Source organism: Colobus angolensis, unplaced genomic scaffold (genome assembly GCF_000951035.1).
Source record: "Colobus angolensis palliatus isolate OR3802 unplaced genomic scaffold, Cang.pa_1.0 Scaffold302, whole genome shotgun sequence".
NCBI classification, from domain to species: domain Eukaryota; kingdom Metazoa; phylum Chordata; class Mammalia; order Primates; family Cercopithecidae; genus Colobus; species Colobus angolensis.
Window position 1 is genome coordinate 169,264 of NW_012116289.1, and position 14,351 is coordinate 183,614.

Genomic DNA, 14,351 nt, shown 5'->3' on the forward strand with positions numbered 1-14,351 from the left:
TAGGATGGTCTCGATCTCCTGACCTCGTGATCCACCCGTCTCGGCCTCCCAAAGTGCTGGGATTACAGGCTTGAGCCACCGCGCCTGGCCCCTTTTGCTTTCTAACACATCTTTTAATCATAATATTCTTGCTCTATATCTATAAAATACAGACAAATACTCTTTTCTCATTTGGAAAGAACTAGAAAGTGAAGCACATGCAGTCTGTTAAATGCAGAGTATTTTTCTGTGTTTGGAAGGAGATTCTTCTTGGCAGACTTCAAATAAAAAACATTTTCTGGCCAGGTGTGGTGGCTCATGCCTGTAATCCCAGCACTTTGGGAGGCTGAGGCAGGCAGATCACAAGGTCAGGAGGTCGAGACCATCCTGGCTAACACGTTGAAACCCCGTCTCTACTAAACATACAAAAAATTAGCCAGTTGTGGTGGCAGGCACCTGTAGTCCCAGCTATTTGGGAGGCTGAGCCAGGAGAATGGCATGAACCCGGGAGATGGAGCTTGTAGTGAGCGGAGATCGCGCCACTGCACTCCAGCCTGGGAGACAGTATGAGACTCCATCTCAAAAAAAAAAAGAAGAAAAAAAAATTTCCTATTTACTTCTTGAGGGAAGCTTAGAAAATTTCTCAGTTAATTAGAATATAATTAGGGGCTTGAGTATTTTGAGATTGGGGCAGGAACATTAATTGCTTGAAAGTATTGGGGATTTTTTTTTCTTAGACACTTTGAGTCATTTCTTTGCTCTATTAGTGTTTATAAATGCAGATAACTTATTTATTTCAGAGCTGAAATTAGAGGGTTTTGTTGTTATTTAAATAATTACACTTTACTCAGATATAATCTGTCTAATAAAAATAGATTATAAAATGTCCTCCAGGGTAGTATTTTGTCTAATGGTGTAATTTAGCTGAGATGTAAATTGTTTTAACTGTACTGGCTTTCTGTGTCATCAGTATGCTAATTTTTCACAATACATAATATTTTAGTGCTTTGCCATTATAATTTCCCTAAAATTGAATTACTTAGAATTGGAGTAGTGGATGAGAACAAATTAAGCTTTTTAGTGTACACAAATACAAAGTAATCCTTTTTTATTTCCTTAGGAACTTTGGGTAATGTGGAACATGGGAACCAATATCAGATGAAATTGATGTATGAACATAATCTTCAGAGAACAGCCTGCAATATGACCTATGGATCATTTGGTGGTATCAAAGGTAATTTGCTTTTAATCATGAGTATGCTATTTCAAGTGACAGATTTAGAATATTTGGTCATATAAAAGAGAGGATTAAGTGGTTTGACTCTCAGAAAGAGTTAAAATAGACATTTTATTGAAACCTTTGTATCCAAATGCCTAAGCAAGTCTATGGCCATACCACCCTGAATGTGCCTGATCTTGTCTGATCTTGGAAGCTAATCAAGGTTGGGCCTGGTTACTACTCAGATGGGAGACCAAATACCCAATCAAAATAATAAAAAAAGAAAACTTTAAACATTGGATGTCTTTGATTTTTATATAACCAGCACATTTTTATATGGTCTATAGAAACATTTCTAAAACTGCCTTTTCTACAGATTTTCTCTTTTATGTATAAGCTGACTGAAACTGAGCTTTTTTTTGTGTGTGATGGAACTGTGGTTCATGACCGTCTCTCTCAGTGGAAAAAATGGTTGACCTCGGCCGGGCGCGGTGGCTCAAGCCTGTAATCCTAGCACTTTGGGAGGCCGAGACGGGTGGATCATGAGGTCAGGAGATCGAGACCATCCTGGCTAATACGGTGAAACCCCGTCTCTACTAAAAAATACGAAAAAAAAAAAAACTAGCCAGGCGACGAGGCGGGCGCCTGTAGTCCCAGCTACTCGGGAGGCTGAGGCAGGAGAATGGCGTAACCTCGGGAGGCGGAGCTTGCAGTGAGCTGAGATCCGGCCACTGCACTCCAGCCTGGGAGACAGAGACAAACTCCGTCTCAACAAAAAAAAAAAAAAAAAAAAAAAGGTTGACCTCATTGACGGGAAGTCACTGCTCTACCTGCTACAGGCAGGATAAAGCTGCAAACACCTCTCTCCACTCTACCCATATCCAGGGCTGCTGCACAGGGTTGTGTGGGTTGTTTCTGCACAGGGCAACTGGAAGAGCAGGGGATGTGGGGCTGAAATACAGACTTGATCCTGCTCATCAAGCCATGCTTTCTGGCTTGGAGTAAATCTACCCAGAGGAAGGGGTGATTTTTCTATGTTTCACAAAGGCATCACCTTTATCTAGTACTGGCTCAGTGAGACTGGGTTCCTCCCACCTTGGCAGAGGGGTGTCTTTTTCTAATTAGCACAAAGGCCACCTTCATTGTGTCCACTCAGTCTCAGAGCTTCCAGAATCACCAGGGCTTGGTGCTTGCTTGTGTACACTCTTGCTGTTGGCGTGGGAGGGCTCTTATTTCCAAACCAACTTCTCTCCCTGCACCATGACAGGGTGGTAGAGGAGCTGGTGGTGCTGGATTGAGGATAGGAAGCCAGGTGGTGACACTTACCCATGTGATTGTGTGACTCTGTGTGCGTATGTATCTATGTTCCTGTGCCACCTGCAGAGCATGTAACTAGGGATTTTATAATATCTTAGCTCTTCCTGAACTCACGTTTTATGAGTTTATTGTTTAGCTGTTGCATTATATTTTTCCTTAGCAACATGAGAAAATGACTTTATTTTGGAAGTATGATTCGTTTATGTGAACTCAGTTATTTTGTATTAATACATCCAAAGACAAGAAATAGTTGAATTTGAGTATACCAAGCAGCATCAGGGATATTTTTGGTGTTGATGTGCAAATAAATATTTTGCATAACTGAAGTGATATGAAACAAAACACTTGGTTAGGTGGGAGGACTGCTTGAGTAACAGGAATGTTTGGATTACTTGAACAATAAGGAGGTATCTAGAGTTAGATGAAGAGAGAAATTTAGATGAGAGGAGAGTCTGTCTTCCTCAGCTTTTAGAACTGATTTTTACTGTTCTTTGAAAAAATGTCTGACCTGATTCGGGAACCTAGGCCTCCCTTGTTTAATTAGCTATTTTCAATTCACTTTCCCCTACCGAATCTCCAGGAAGCAAATTGCTAAATTCCATACATCATAAAAAAATTATGACATGAGAAAAAAGTGTTTTGGCCAAATAAAAGTGTTTTTTGATAGCATAACAGTGGTTCTTTAGATCACATCAAATGTTATATAGCGGGGGTCCCCAGACTCCGACCTACAGACGTGTAGTGGTCCATGACCTGTTAGGAACTGGGTTGCACAGCAGGAGGTGAGAGAGCAAAGCTTCATCTGTATTTACGGCCACTCCCCATTGCTTGCATTAGCCTGAGCTCCACCTCCTGTCAGATCCGGGTGCATTAGATTCTTATAGGAGCACACACTCTATTGTGAACTGTGCATGCGAGGGATCTAGGTTGTGTGCTCTTATGCAAATCTAATGCCTGATCATCTGTTCTTGCCTCCCATCACGCCAAGATGGGACCATCTAGTTGCAGGAAAACAAGCTCAGGGCTTCTACTGATCCTCCATTGTGTTGAGTTGTATGATAATTTCATTATATATTACAATGTAATAATAATAGAAATAAAGTGCACAATAAATGTAATGTGCTGAGTCTTCCCCATTCCTGGTCTGTGGAAAAAATGTCTTCCACAAAGCTAGTCCTTGATGCCAAAAAGGTTGGGGACTGCTATTATATAGATTGCAGTGTACTTTTAATTTTATTATCAGATCAAGTTAACCCTGTTGGATACATTGAGTTCTAAATTTCTCTTCAAAGAATCAGTCTGTCAGTATGTTCAGTTCTTTGACCTCCATTTTAAAGTTTAACTTGCTTGTAGTTTCAGTAAATAGCCTTTTCCACCAGTTTTAATCAGTAGTTTACATCTGTTCCCCTGGTCACCTGCTCTGTCCTACTTTATCGTGGTCACCTACTTTGACCTCAGTCACCCTGGTCGCCTGCTCTGACCTAAGTCACCTTTAGTTACCTGTTCCATAACCATCTTTCCCACCAAACTGCTCACCCTGCCACTCTGGCTCATATGCCTGTTCTCTTTAAAATAGCCAGTCAGAATTAGCTTAGACTGTGCGGTCCAACCCTAGCCAATAGGGGAACGACACAGCAGTAGGGGCTACCTGCGTCAGGAATAAGACTCCCTTCCTCTCCCTTGTTCAAGTGCATTCCTGCCATTGCTCCATCTGCGAGTCGCACCCTTCTATAGATATAAAATTGCCTTGCTGAGAAAATTCTTTTTTGTTTTTGAGACAGAGTCTTGCTCTGTCGTCAGGCTGGAGTGCAGTGGTGTGATCTTGGTTCACTGCAACCTCTGACTCCCAGGTTCAAGCAATTCTTCTACTTCAGCCTCCCAAGTAGCTGGGATTACAGGCATACACCATCACGCCCAGCTAATTTTTGTATTTTTAGTAGAGACGGGGTTTCACCATGTTTGCCAGGATGGTCTCAATCTCCTTACCTCGTGATCCTCCTGCCTCAGCCTTCCAAAGTGCTAGGATTACAGATGTGAGCCACTGCGCCCGGTCGAGAAAATTCTTTATCTGAGCGCTAGTTCTTCTTTTCCGCACAGAGGAACAAGCATTTGTTTGTAACAATCTGGTGGTCTCCCCTGGAGAACGGGTCTCCGGTTGCCTCTTGTGGGGAGACATGTCCCACTGCCTTGTTGCGGTAGCCTAAGGGTGAGAGACTGGGGACCCACCCAGTGTGACAAATAAACCCAGACTCTCAGCAATGCAGAAAGAAACTGGCTGGCGACCTGGAGGAAAGGATCCTCATATACTGCGGCAACCAGGTAACTCTGTGCACAGAGCAAGGTAAGACACATCATAAAGGCAACAAAGTATTTCCTTGCTGCTTGCGATATTCAGGGGCTGAATGTGCGTCTGAATGATCACAATCTCTCCTATTTGTGGTGCTGCTTGTGTGAATGGTACTAAGCACTACTGCTGTGTGGAGTGAGTGGGTCCTTATCTGCGATTCCGTGCTCACCTCATATGGCTTAGGGTGGATCCTGCTGTGGGATTTGTACCAGCATGCCCGTGCCAAGAGGGACTTAGATCTCCTCCAGGGGAGCTGCCAGAGTGGACGAAGTACAAGAAGGGTGCGAGGAGCCTATAGCAGATGGGACTAAAGGATAGGCAAGACATTTCTAATATGAGAAATTGAACCTAATAGCCCTAGCAAACCTCTAGAGAGTAATAGGTGAGACAGTTCTATATACTTCCTTATACCTGGAAATCCCAAAGTGCTGGGATTACAGGCATGAGGCACCATGCTCAGCCAAATCTTTTATTAGTTTTAATATAACTTGAAAATCCTGTTTGAGACAGAAAGCCAGTTTTCACTGTTGCATTAGTACATTATTGATGTCAAACCCAATTCTTAATAAAACCTTATGGACAAAACTATACAATTTTAATTAGTTTGATCATAAGATTCTTATAAACCTTGTATATAACCCTTTATACCTTTTTTGTTGTTGTTGTTAGAAAGCAGATCAGTGCTCTAAGAAAAACCTGTTGTGCTTTTATTCCAGTGTTCAATTTATGGAAAAACAGAATAATACACCTTTAACTTTAGCCAATATGTTCATGCACAGAATGTCTTTTACAAGATTAATTCTTCACCGACCTTCCACAACTTGTTCAAACCTTCGGCTTTTTCCCATCTAACTTAAAACAGTCCTTGACTGGGCGCAGTGGCTCATGCCTGTAATCCCAGCACTTTGGGAGGCGGAGGTGGGCGGATTATGAGGTCAGGCAATTGAGACCATAGTGGCTAACATAGTGAAACCCCGTCTCTACTAAAAATACAAAAACAAAATTAGCCGGGTGTGGTGGTGGGTGCCTGTAGTCCCAGCTACCCGGGAGGCTGAGGAGGGAGAATGGCGTGAACCTGGGAGGTGGAGCTTGCAGTGAGCCGAGATTGCACCACTGCACTCCAGCCTGGGTGACAGAACGAGACTCCATCTCAAACAAAACACAACAAAACAAAACAAAAAATAATCCTTTAACCTTCTAAAGTAGGCAAAAAGAAAAAAATCCACATTCCCATGCCTTCTTATAATCCGTTTTCAAGAGCACATTTCATTTTCCTTACATACCTTGCATGTAAAACTGCTTCTCTAGTAGTCTCAATTACATGTTACACTGTTAACTCTTAGAAACTTAACTTTTGGTGAAAAACCTGGTAAGTACATGATTTTAATTATGTACCAAGTGTGGAGCCTAGGGCACCAGACCGAAGTGCAGATAATGTCTGACTCTTTCATGTACAGTTAGGGGATGTGGCTAACTCCGCATGTCCGCAGGCCTTACTTAAAATCTAATGGCTCCACAGCAGTTAAGTTGAACAATTTTCAAGAGTCAAAGAAGCAGTTTATGACCTTAAAGCATTTATCAAACCTAATATCTGACCTGCCTAATTTAGACCAAATGTCTTTATTTTACTAATCTTTAAAGCTGTGTTTTTATTTCCCAAAGATTACATAAGTCACGTGAACTAAAAGGCATTATAGTCTTAATTTTTTAACAATATTTAAGTGCTTATTATTTTTACACCAATTAATTAGAACATATATATATATATATGTATATAAACATCACACACACACAGCACATATAAATACACGGACAAAAGAAGATCCAGTAGTTGTAAGATTTTTCATTTGCCAGTTTCTAAGTTTCCCTTTAAAGCATTCAGTTTCTAGCCCTAATAAATAGGTATAGGTGGAAGGCGAAACAGATCCCCCAAAATTAAGGGTTCCATTTTTATACCAGATGCTAGATCCCAAAAAAGGAATGGGTATCAGCCCATCTCCCATGGGAGTCTTATCTCTCAGTAGGGGATGGGGACATTTTCATACCTTCTAGGTGGCCAGGAGTATGCTTCTCTGATCCAAACATGGAAAAAGCTGAGTGTCCCCCCATAACTTCCATTAGCTATCCCCCAAAGTGTATTTCCCACCTAGTTATTACACATGAAATCTCTCATAATGTGAAGTAACTTCTAATACCCCCAAAAGTGAAAAATGTGAGAGGGATCTATCTATTTTCAATTCTTGGGGTTCCATGAGGGAAACAGAAGTCCTTTTTTTCCCTCCCAAAATGGGGTCTGCAGTACCTCCTCCGTTCTTCCTAAGGTGTCCCAAGCTGTCAGATATTATCTTAGGTCCTCTCATGTGCATCAAGAGTGTCAAGAAGACAAAATGGAGAAAAACAATTCAGTTGACTGACAAGAAAAAACACAATCCCCTTTTCCAGAAAAACAGAATCCAGGAAGAGGAAAAAAACATAAAGGCCTTTAAAATGTACATATAACTTGGGTATCTGCTTTTAAGTAAGTTGACTTTTAACCATAGTGTCCTTTAAAAAAATTCCTTATAAGCCTCTTGTTACTCTACTTTAACCAGGCCAAACAGGTAATATTTCTGGCTTTTGAACGTTACTAAAAGTAACCTCACAGGTGAAACCGATAAACCTTAGTTACTAAGCTACAGCATTGGACAGTTTCTATTGCCCTTCCCAGAAGGAGCCTAGAGCAGTCAGTTTTGAGCTTGCAAAGGCTTTTAACTGCTTGAGATAATTTTTAGAGCTAGCTCTGACATAAACTCCAAAATTCCTGTCCTCCAGATGGCTGAGAACAAGAGAAAGGACTGCCATGTACTTAAAAGGTCAAGCTCCCAAGGACATAAAACAAGACAAGAAGGCAACAAAATTTTTTTTGTTTGTTTCAGGAACCTGCAGCAAAGTTTGTAACTGACTAGTTTGCTGGGCTGGCTTGAACAGCGGGCTCATGTGTCATAAAGAGGTACTCCTCTTTATGACAGAATACAGTAAAAAACATTTATAGCAGAAAGTTCCCCAGAGTCGCTATAGCTTAAGACCAGCCTCACAAATCCTTTTTCTCATTAATTAAAACATTGCAAGAGGTAGTGATTTTTACCATTCCTACAAGCAGCTTGCACACAGAGAGAGAGGAAAGGGAAGGGAGAAAAGCATTGCCTGCAGTGAGGTAGGAAGATGAGGAGCTCAGGGAAGCCAGAGAAAGCCCCACCCATTGCAGTGACACTAAACAAAAGTTCAGGTGGTTGCTTGTCAGTCGCTAAGGGATCTTTTCCAGCAGTCCCATCAACTTTCAAGTTTCCCCTTTTGGTGAGAAAGAAAAGCTCCCCATGTCTGGTGATCCTGTACATGCCTAATCCTGTAACCCACAGCCATCAGCAAAGAGTGCAAGGCAGATTAATCCAGAGAGAATAGCGGTTAACATCCCATAATGCCAAATTCATTTTTAACCAAAAGGGATTTTACTGAGAGGGGCCTCTAACCCCCTAAATCTTAAGAAGGACTCTAACCTTCCTAAGTTGGGTGTCGAACCCGTTTGTCAAGAATGCTCACCTTTTATTAAGAGGGGCCTTTAACCCATTCCGTCTTAGGAGAGACTTTAAATCTTCTAAGTTTGGCCTCTAAAGTCAGCCAGTGGGTTCTGCAGTTTATATCCTTAGAGTCAGTAGTCTCCATCATACCGTTATTTCATGGTTGGCCAGGAAAATGTTACTGGAAAGCGATCCTGATCCAGATCCGCAGACAGGGTTCTTGGATCTCAACCAAGAAAGAATTCAGGGTAAGTTCATAGACAGCAAGTTTGTTAACAAACTAAAGGAATAAAAGAATGGCTACCCCATTGGCAGAGCAGCCCTGAGGGCTGCTGATTGGCTATTTTATGATTATTTATTGATTATATGCTAAACAAGAGATGGATTATTCATAAGTTTTCCAGGAAAAGGGTGAGCAATTTCCCCCAGAACTGAGGTTTCCTCCCCTTTTTAGACCATATAGTGTAACTCCCTGATGGTGCCATGGCGTTTGTAAATTGTCATGGCACTGGTGGGAGTGTCTTTTAGCATGCTAATGTATTATAATTAGCGATAATGAGTAGTGAGGACAACCAGAGGTCACTTTGGTCGCCATCTTGGTTTTGGTGGGTTTTCGCTGACTTCTTTACCACATACTGTTTTATCAATAAGGTGTTTGTGACCTGTACCTTGTGCCAACCTCCTGTCTTACCCTGTGACTTTGAATGTCTAACCTTCTGGGAATGCGGCCCTGTAGGTCTCAGCCTCATTTTACCCAGGACCTATTCAAGATGGAGTCACTCTGGTTCCGACGCTTCTGACAAAGCTATGAATGAACATCTTTTTTTTTTTTTTTTTTTTTTTGAGACGGAGTCTCGCTCTGTCACCCAGGCTGGAGTGCAGTGGCCGGATCTCAGCTCAATGCAAGCTCCGCCTCCGGGTTCCCGCCATTCTCCTGCCTCAGCCTCCCGAGTAGCTGGGACTACAGGCGCCCGCCACCTCGCCCGGCTAGTTTTTTGTATTTTTTTAGTAGAGACGGGGTTTCACTGTGTTAGCCAGGATGGTCTCGATCTCCTGACCTCGTGATCCACCCGTCTCGGCCTCCCAAAGTGCTGGGATTACAGGCTTGAGCCACCGCGCCCGGCCAAATGAACATCTTTTTACATAAATCTTTATCTACATTTCTGATTATTTCCTTAGGATAGAGTGGAGAGGTTGAGTTATTAAGTCAGACACTTGTAAAATGTTTTTTTCCAATATGAAAGTAGCTTTCTTCCTTAAATACCGTATAAATAAATTGTAAAAAGTATAGAACTTAGGAAGAAGAAAGTAAGACTCCTAGACTTGTACATTTCATAAGAAAGCCCACTTCCTAAGTCTGATGTCTGTAATGTGTATTTAATGTGCACCTTTCTAGGAGGGAGTGGGTGATTCTTTTAATTGGAAAACTTCCCTGTAGTTGATCTTATTTAAAAAAGAAACCTAAAAATCCTTGTTTTCTACTTTCCTCTATTTCATATGGCATCTTATGGAATTATTGTTTTGGTGATCATGTCTCAATAAAGGAATTAAACAAAACTAAAGCCCAACACTGTTTTAAGCAAATGTGCTATTTAAAGTATGGAAAGGCAGTGGGAGAATAGGGGTGCAATATTTTGTCTGTGCATCAAAATGAACTAACACTAGATGGCAGTCCTCTATAACTTTTGGCCTTAGTTGCTGCTGCCTTAGAATGAGGTATGGCAAGAAATCACTAATGGAGGAATGTTGATTCCGTGATAATTCTTTGCCTTTTATTAAAAATAAATGTTAACTTCTTTGAGTTGCACAACAGAGTGGGTTTTTAAAAGACAGTTAATTATAACAGATAACAGAATGTAATATAAAAGTGCTTTCTGGCTGTGCTTCTCAACCTTTTAACTTTTTAAAACTTTTAAGTTACATTTGAATTATAAGGGGATCATGATTAAAATGCAGATTCTGACTCTTGTAAGTCTGAAATTGGACCTTACATTCTGAATTTCCGGTAACATTCCAGGTAATGCTAAGCTGCAGTGATCTAGAGGTGTGCTATAGCCCTATGTCTGCAAAATGCTTATTTTGTATCAGGCAGTGTTCTAAGAACTTTACAGGTTGAAAAAGTAACTGTGAGTGGTGGAGGGCGGATTCCTACCCAACTTCTCTGCATCTGGAAGTTTCTGGTGTTAGTCACATTAAACTGCCTCCTGGACTGGGCTGTGAGTGAATTTACCTCCTCCCCAGTTCAGAAAAAACTATCCTATCAGAATGGAGTATAGTTTGGTTTGGCTAAAGTTAAATGCGTATCTTTGATTCTTCACAGATTGTGGGAAATATGTTAAGTAACTTCTGGGTCATATGTTTGCTTTTTCAGTTTTATTTTTCTGGTTGGTGTTTTGGTTTGTAAGAAAAGTACAAAAAAATTTTAAAGTTTCTTCAAAAATTGTAATATTAATTGGTTGTATTGGGCTTTTATTTATTTATTTTTGCAGTGGGGAAGTGTGTTTGAAGTTAAAAATGTTTGTTGTTTTTTAAAATTTAAATCTAAGCTGCTTTTTTGAAGGAATATGTGATTCTGGGTTCTAATAAAATAGTTTATCTTTGTTTTTCATGCTCTTGACAAATTAATGCTTGCAAAATAAATACAGACAAACAAGTTACAGTTTGGACATACATTAAATCAATTTTGAAAAGGTAGATTTTAATAGATTTAAGATATGTTAGTAATATTGGTGGAATGTATTTGTTTTGGTAATTTGAACTCTACTTGTTTTTGAAAAAAAGAACAAAATGATATTTTTGCCTGATTTTCACTTATTTTTGTTTTGTTGTGTTACTAAAATTTCCAATGTTTGTTAACATGGTATTTTACCTAGTTAAGACAAACTTGACCGGGCGCAGTGGCTCATGCCTGTAATCCCCACACTTTGGGAGGCTGAGGCGGGTGGATCACAAGGTCAGGAGATCGAGACCATCCTGGCTAACACGGTGAAACCCCATCTCTACTAAAAATACAAAACATTAGCCGGGCGTGGTGGCGGGCGCCTGTAGTCCCAGCTACTCGGGAGGCTGAGGCAGGATAATGGCTTGAACCCAGGAGGTGGAGCGGTGATCGCGCCACTGCACTCCAGCCTGGGTGACAGAGCGAGACTCCGTCTCAAAAAAAAAAACACAAACTTTCCATTTCAAAATAATATTTGGAAAAGGACAGCATTAATATTGATTGACACAAAGCCAGTGGTAGAGTGAAGAAAAAAATATTATTTTAAAATCAACAGCTGCATATACTTAACTTAGTAAAATAAGATACTTTTTTTTTTTTTTGAGATGGAGTTTCGCTCTGTCGTCCAGTCTGGAGTGCAGTGGCGCGATCACCGCTCACTGCAAGCTCCACCTCCTGGGTTCACGCCATTCTCCTGCCTCAGCCTCCTGAGTAGCTGGGACAACAGGCGCCCGCCAGCATGCCTGGCTAATTTTGTTTTGTATTTTCAGTAGAGATGGGGTTTCACCATGTTAGCCAGGATGGTCTCGATCTCCTGACCTCATGATCTGCCTGCCTCGGCCTCCCAAAGGGCTGGGATTACAGACGTGAGCCACCACGCCCGGCCAAAATAAGATACTTCTTGTAGTCTACGTAGTATCAAGATATTTGAGCTAGAATTTCCTTCACTCATAGTCTGATTTGGAGTCCCTGTAGTAACTGATCCAAAGTCCTCAGTTACCTCAGATTTGCCTTGTTGGGCTGTGAGAAGATGATGAACCTTATAATACATAGGAATCTTTCAAGTGTGTGACAGGGACACTGGGAAGGAATTGTTGGTTTGTTGTAGGTGCCTGGACACTTTCAGGGACTGAAGCAAGTCTGGTGTGTTGTTCCTCCCTTACATCATCTCTCTTTGTCCCTCCATCTGTCCATCCCCTCCATCCATTCAATGCATATTTACTAAGAATTCTGAGTGCCCAAGCACTGTGTTAGTTTTCTTGGAATAGGCAGATAAAGAAAAGACAGTTTATGAGCTGGGCACAGTGGCTCACGCCTGTAATCCCAGCACTTTGGAAGGCTGAGGTGGGCGGAGACTTGAGATCAGGAGTTCGAGACCAGCCTGGCCAACATGGTGAAACCCCATCTCTACTAAAAATACAAAAAATTAGCTGGGCGCAGTGGTGGGTTCCTGTAATCCCAGCTACTTGGGAGGCCGAGACAGGAGACATCCCTTGAACCTGGGAGGCAGAGGTCGCAGTGAGCTGAGATTGCATCATTGCACTGCAGCCTTGGTGACAGAGCGAGCCTCTGTCTCAAAAAAAAAAAAAAGAAAAAAAAAGAAAAAAGACAGTTTATGTTCTCAAGTAGCTCACAATCTAGGGGTAATAAAGATGAAGAGTTAACTATATTATAATGAGGTAAATCATGATCGAGATGAATATGTACAAAATGATGCCCTGGGATTTAGAGCAGCTCCCTGTAGGTGAGTGAATATGTGTGTGTGTGTGTGTGTGTGGCAAGGGGAGTAAATGAGAGTGGGGAGTGTACTGTTACCTTTTTTATTCCAGCCCTTCATTTTTATCCTCTTTAATCCAGAGATTAGTAATTCCCAGTTTCAACTTTATGGTCTTCAGTATGGTCTTTAGCCTTTGTTGCCCAAAGGTTGAACCATTCAGATTCCTTCTGGGATAGTTTGTTCTCTCAAGAAGATTACTTTTCAGACTTTATAGTACTTAAAAAAATACTTTGCTTTAAAAAACCTTGCTATTTTCAGGCTACTAAATTGACTTTTTAACGTATAGCATAAAGCCTTCAGTAAGGGACAATTATCTTCTTTAGCTACCAGCTGATCTTTAATGGAGAAGGATATAGTACTCTTCAAGACTACTATGACTATGTTTGTTGAGAATGACACATTTAAGGGTAGGGATAGGAAGATGAACTAGCACAGAGATTAAGGGATATAAATTTAGAGACAGAAGAGCATGGTGTCATGGAAGGAGAGGGAAGGGAGAGATTCCAAGAGGCACTGAAGGACTCAAGAGTCGAGAGGTTAAGCAGCTGAAGTGTTGGAAAGAAAATGTTGGATTTCGTCATTTGCAAGTCATTGGTGATTTTAGGGAGAATAATTTTAACAGAAGGGTAGGAACATTGGTCATGTTGCCCTGGAATGAGGAATCTATAGAGAAGAAATGGAAATCCCAAAGGAAAGGTGCTTTGTAAAGGGTTTGGGTGTGATGAAGGTTAGGTGCAATTAAGGCCATAACCAGAGGGGAAAATGTTTTATAAGGCGGGAGAAGTCTTTGAGAACACATGGTGAAATCTTTATCTGGTAAATCAAATGCCTTTCATAGATAGTATTTTGCTGAAAAAATTTAACTTGAATACATTTTTACTTTTATTTTATTTTATTTATTTTAGAGACAGATTCTAGCTTTGTCACGCAGGCTGGAGTGCAGTGGTACGATCTCAGCTCACTGCAACTTCTGCCTCCTGAGTTCAAACAGTCCTCCTGCATCAGCCTCCTGAGTAGCTGGGACTACAGGTGTGCGCTACTATGCCTGGCTATTTGTATTTTTTGTAGAGATGGGGTTTTGCCATATTGCCCAGGCTGGTCTCAAACTCCTGGACTCAAGCGATCTGCCTGCCTCAGCCTCTCAGAGCACTAGGATTACAGGCATGAGCCTTTGTGCCTGGCCCCATTTTTATTTTTGTTTATTTTTATTTTTTTATTTTTTGAGATGGAGTCTCGCTCTGTCGCCCAGGCTGGAGTGCAGTGGCGCGATCTCGGCTCACTACAAGTTCCGCCTCCCGGATTCACGACATTCTCCTGCCTCAGACTCCCAAGTAGCTGGGACCACAGGTGCCCGCCACCACGCCCGGCTAATGTTTTGTATTTTTAGTAGAGATGGGGTTTCACCGTGTTAGCCAGGATGGTCTCGATCTCCTGACCTC

The 14,351-nt window shown here is 41.4% G+C and overlaps 1 protein-coding gene across 4 annotated transcripts in view; it reads left to right on the forward strand.

Annotated features, from left to right (window-relative positions):
• BBS9 (Bardet-Biedl syndrome 9) overlaps positions 1–14,351 on the forward strand; it is a 503,584-nt gene that overhangs the window by 45,713 nt on the left and 443,520 nt on the right. For all 4 annotated transcript variants that reach the window (XM_011950130.1, XM_011950131.1, XM_011950132.1 and 1 more), the window contains exon 5: positions 1,100–1,213. In XM_011950130.1, the coding sequence (XP_011805520.1) occupies positions 1,100–1,213 (114 nt within the window). The remainder of the gene's footprint in view (positions 1–1,099; positions 1,214–14,351) is intronic.